At 34.0% G+C, this 5937-nt stretch overlaps 1 protein-coding gene across 2 annotated transcripts in view; it reads left to right on the plus strand.

Annotated features, from left to right (window-relative positions):
• The first annotated feature begins 427 nt into the window (after positions 1-427).
• LOC111086767 overlaps positions 428-5937 on the plus strand; it is a 14637-nt gene continuing 9127 nt past the window's right edge. For both annotated transcript variants that reach the window (XM_022390960.1, XM_022390961.1), the window contains exons 1-2: positions 428-574; positions 3079-3175. In XM_022390960.1, the coding sequence (XP_022246668.1) occupies positions 457-574; positions 3079-3175 (215 nt within the window). In that variant the 5' untranslated portion in view covers positions 428-456. The remainder of the gene's footprint in view (positions 575-3078; positions 3176-5937) is intronic.

Here is a 5937-nt window from a genome sequence, read left to right on the forward strand (position 1 = left end):
CACACACATTACATTAAACTCCCGTCACGTTGTCACCCTCCTTTATATACCAGTCTACCCCCCATCTAGTAAATTCTAGAGCATTCGCCAAGATACGGGATAGTTCTAGAAACGTGGCATCACACCAGTCATGTGACTCGCTGACGCAACAGTATAAACAAAATACCAATTATTATTTATACTTAGATTTAAGCCTAATAGAAAAATTTTTTCTGGATTAAGAACCATGTTAAATTAGGAAAAAAACAAAAGATGGGTTATTAATAAATGAGCTCAAGTAGTAACATTTCAACTCAAAAACTGTTTACGGTGTATAAAAACGTTATCAACGAAATATTTTCTAATAAAGGTAGTTTTATTTTAACAGAAGAAACAGGCCTTTTCGTAATTTAGTTTTTTCTTCTTACTTTTTAAACAGACAAACCGAGAGCTTTCATAATTAGTTTACTTAAGGAAATGTCAAATGGCAGAGAAAAGACACCTCTGTTGTTGAAGGACGATAACATACGAGCACTTTTCTCGATGTTGGATCTTGCCGGATATGGATACGTCACAAAAAAGCAATATGAAAATGGTAAATACAGTTTAATGTAGAAGCTTGTCTCGTACTTTAACCTTTTGAAAATAATTTTATTTAGACTTTCGTTGTATGTGCTGATCTAAAAACAATTTAAAAAAAGAGAAGCCGTGAAATAATGTTGGTTATTAAAATATACTTTTTTAAAAAATTGTAACGTTGATAATAAAACACAATCATAGCAGTTTTATTTCCATAAACATGTTAACATTTTTGTTTATATATATATATGTGTGTGTGTGTATAATCTGAAGGATAATCTCGGGAAAGCACGTTTTAGGATCATTTAAACTCTGCGTTGTTGTGTGCTAATCCAGCAACAAATGCACAGTTGTTATGCTATCTAGAACTAAATATAAAATTATTTTTATTGCTTTAAAAGACTCAAACGAAGATTATGTTAATCAAGTATTAAATATGAAAAATAATAAAGCAGCTTTTACAACTCGAACACATAAAACTGAAACATGAAGTGCAGGTTTATTAATCGCAAGTTAACATGCGACATAACATTGTAAATGTTCATGTACACAACTAACAACCCTACATTCTTTTCTGCTTTCTAAGTTTTGTCAACTTCTAACGCTGTAAAGATTAGGGGCTTTCTAAGCCTTGTTTTTTCTTCTTCCTTTTTAATCGCGAGAAACACCGAGTTTAATGTTTTTTGTTTTTTTCACATATTGACTTAAAAACAAAACTTTTATAGTTTACAGTTTCTTTTACAAGTAAATATGGAGTACTTGCGTTTTTATGTTAGTATATATGACTAACAGTCTGATTTCGGGAAGTGTGGAACGACAATAACTCTAAGACAAGGACATAGTGTGTGATTGGCGTAGATACGGGTGGAGTAGCCAGGACAACACAGAGTGGCCTGAGCCTTTGGAAGGGAGGATGAAGCAAGCATGACCTTAGCTAGCTATGAGGTCAGCGAGGCCCGGGCCTAGGTTAAAATTTGAAATTAAATGTAACGTACTATTTAATTTTATATCCATATGGAAGAGGCTGACCCTATGTGTTTGTCAGTGACTGGACTTCGGGTAAATTTTCACTCTGTTATTATTATTATTATCTTTTTGTTTGCTGGCAGGGAAGAGGATGATATATTCGTCCACGGTAACCTGACAATTGGCACTGCAAACAACTTCACAAAAGCCAAACGCCTATTGTGACGACCACGGTAACTTGACAACTGATATTGCAAACAACTTCACAAAAGCCAAGTGCCTATTGGGACGACCATGGTAACCTGACAAACCGACACTGCAAACAACTTCACAAAAGCCAAACACCTATTGGGACAACCACGGTAATCTAACAATTGGCACTGCAAACAACTTCACAAAAGCCAAGCACATATTGGGACGACCACGGTAACCTGACAATTGGCATTGCAAACAACTCCACAAAAGCCAAACACATATTGGGACGACCACGGTAACCTGACAATTGGCATTGCAAACAACTTCACAAAAGCCAAACACATATTGGGATGACCACGATAACCTGACAAACTGATACTGCAAACAACTGGTACTATACGGTCATGTGACCTCTTTGTTCCATACTGTATATATATATATGTAGACATATATATCTGTGTCAATGTAAACTACTTGTACCCGATGATGACAAAACCTTGTCGAAACACTGTACATTTGCTGTTATATTAAACTTATATTAAAGTTTTTCTTCATTACCCATTCAAGCCGTCTCCAACCATTATTAGTCTTAAAGTGGGTTCCTCGTCATCGAATAATTTCTTTGTCCTCTAACTGGATATGTGTATGTTTTGAACCTTTGTAGATTTGGGTCAGTTTTGTCCTCTTTGTCATACTATTTGCCTTCAGAGAGGCAAAGACCTGTTCAAAAAAGTCTGTCAAATGAGCAGTATTATTTCAACTTTGTTGCTGTGTAAAACTTTTTTTCTTCTTGTTTTTGCGCCATTAACTTCTTTATTTACACCTTACACTTTATTTCCAACACATGCCAATTTTTTATGCTTAAACTATTCGGACTTCATTCTTCAAATATCAATGGCTCACCGCCAGCTAGATTTTAGATTTACTCTTGAAACTGCGATTGGTTCCCCTATGGATCGATTCCCCTGTGGTAGAAACAGCATATTCGATCCCCTGTGGTAGAAACAGCATATAGTCCACTGTGGCTTTACTATAAAGACAAACAAATAGATACCTGCATGTAACTGATTCTTTACTTAATGATACCACAAAGATAAATTTAGGTTATTACTGCATAACAATTGGTTTAACCTGATATGAACAGGGGTCATAATATAGCGGACAATCAATGTACATTCCATTTTATTTTAGAATAAGTCAAAACTTTTGAGAAAATCTTTAATATATAATGTTTCCTTTTTATTAGTTAAGTAATCAACATAGATTACAAAATTAAATGCAGCTATTTTCAGTTGTCCGTAGTAACAGTAATCGAGCTCTGAATGGAAACACAGTTATTTAACATCTTCAAATATTTAGTTCTGAAGCTAGTTGGAGTCCGGGAACACGTGAGAACATCGCCTAGTGTGAAAAGTGATTCTGACATATTATCTTTGTCTACATTTGTAGAAGCTGTGTAAGTATCTTGTTTAATTAATTCACAATTTCTGACCAGACAAAGAATTGTTGCTTGATATATCATCTAATAAATAATTTTAATTTAGCGAATAACAGATCAAGTTTTATTATATAAATGTTAGCTAGAATTACTTAGACAACGTTATATATATGTTTATATTTACAAAAAGCTGTGTAATCACAAGTCCATACTTTTGCAACCCCTTCGTTTTATTTGAAATAAGAATAAGAGGCAAATGTTCAACTGCATTAATGTCGCTTTTTCTGAGCTATTCATATCAAGTTGAAAAAATAGGAAATGGTTTGAGTGGTATAAAAACGCAAATTACACCAGAGTAGATTAACTTTTCTTTTACAGGATTTTGTTGTAATATAATCATAGCATTGAGCTGATTGACAAAATTAACTCCAGTGAGTCTAAAAATGTCAATGGTTAGCTGATAAGAGTGGATTTTGTGGTAGACTATGAACTATGAAGTAGGCCTAGGAGACATGAATGAGTGAGAAAATTATCTTAACTTTAGTTGTTTCTTGCTTACATTCTTACATTTTCGTAGTAATATTTATATTCTTTTGTTATATTTTGTATTTTTTTTACTAATTTAATTATTCATGCTAATGTTGCTTTAATCTAATAAGCTATCTCTAAGTGGGCACCTGGATTTTTCAAATTTTCTATACAGCCTCTGAATAGCCATAGAGACTGAAGATGATCTCTCCTGAGGATGTGTTATTTGCTAAGCCTCCCTTGAATCTTTGTCTGTGGTCAAGTTAGGCTTAAATTAATGTTAGAATGCTGTTCTTTGTTCCTTTCCTGGCTAATTTGAAATTAGTAGGTAGTTGATAGTATGGAATCAGAAGGCTCTCACAATAATGCTACTGTTCCTGAGGCGATTATTCAACATTCTTCTAACAAAGCTTCCAGACTCCATGCTAAAAAAAGTTATTACTGAATAATCACCAATAAAATCTGAAGACACTCCACTTTTTCACGAAAGTAATAATCAATACATAAAATAAAACCCTGTTATACTGCTCCACTGTACACAAGTTAACCTGAGTATATGCAATGAATTAATCTTGATTAGAGTTTTGAAACAAATGAACTGTGAAAACTTGTTGACAGAGGTGTGGTGGTGGAAGTCAAATCCTACTCTTCTGCTCAGACTTTGCTTCTAGTATTTCAACTAGTTTAATGATCTGTGACTCTCCAATTTTCAAGATCCAGTAGAAAATGCAGAGGAATTGTTTCTTGAGTGTAGCTAGAGATAGGTATGGAGGATCTGCGTGAGGAACTTTGCAATTCTGCTTACAAGATCCTAGATGTCATACAACTAACTAAATAAAATCCTGCAGATACTTGGAGTGCTATTGAGGACAAAAATTTTACCCGCTCACATTATTATTGATTTTGAATTCTTCTCTGTCAGACTTTACATGAATAATAAAGTACATCATTTTCACCGTTATTCCTTTGAAAATATTGCTGCCCACTGTTGTAGTTGGGCTCTGTGTGCTAAATACGAGGCATTGGATTGGGACAAGAAGTCCATTAATTGTGTTATTTGTAGTGAAGCATATTCTGCACAAATCTAAGGGTCCAATTTTACAAACTAAGGAGATTGAATGCTTTAGTGCAGAACAACATTTACCTTCTAGAAAGTCTCGTTTGCTTTTTAACAAATTTACCAGAAAGGCACCTTACGAAGAACATCCTCTTACAACATTTCCAATATGGCACCTTTGATATAGGGGCAATCCCTTAGTGTTTCAGTTGCTACTTAGACTAAAACAGTTGATAGTTCTACCCAAATTATTCTCAATTGGACTGTCTCTTTTGTTGTGGAAGTTATATATAAGGTTGTTATCAGTTACATACTAGCTGGGAAGGGTTAAAATTATTACAAAGGCAGCACAAAACATCTTGGATATCAGATCCTTAAACCACAGGTTGTTCATGATGTCTTGTGATGATCTCCCATCTTCAAATTCTACAGTGGAATGCTCAAGGCTTTAATGTTCATGAATCTGAGCTTAAACACTTCACTGATTCACATTCACCTCACATTATTATAGTTTATAATAATTGAGGAACACCAAATTTTTGTTATACTTTTCCAGATTATCTTAATCATTCTCACAATGGATTTTGTTTTCATTTGGCAAGATATTAACTACTATTCAGTTGGAACATACTAGTTGTTACTTCAAAATGGTGGACATTATTGCTCAAATGCGCCATCTTGAAAAACTTAAACATAGTGATATATTCCTGACCCCTTTGATGTTGACCTACGTGTGTAAAATATTGAATAGTTTTTAAGTAAAGTTAATAAGTATGTTAGGTTTGTTATCAATTGAGTATATTTCTGTTAAACATTATTACTACATTATGAACACAGTAGTTTCATTTTAGGTGGAGAATTTGTTTGTAAACCTAGGTCTACAACTTGTGTCAGTGTGAATGCAGCATGTTGTAAATGTTAATTTGTTTTGAATTTCGTGAAGAGCTACTTGAGAGCTATCTACACTATCCATCGATAATTTAACAGTCAAGATGATAAAAAAACACATGTAGGCTCAAGAAACCAATTTAACACAAAGATACAAAACTCTATAACCTGAGCACTTTAAAAAACTAGACCTTTCTTCTTGAAGGGCAAACTGAAGTAGTGGTAGACTAGAGGGAAGGCAGATAATCATCACCACCCACCACCAACTCTTGGGCTACTCTTTTACCAATGAATAGTGGGATTGACT

The sequence above is a fragment of the Limulus polyphemus genome, unplaced genomic scaffold, assembly GCF_000517525.1.
Source record: "Limulus polyphemus unplaced genomic scaffold, Limulus_polyphemus-2.1.2 Scaffold1414, whole genome shotgun sequence".
Taxonomy (NCBI): domain Eukaryota; kingdom Metazoa; phylum Arthropoda; class Merostomata; order Xiphosura; family Limulidae; genus Limulus; species Limulus polyphemus.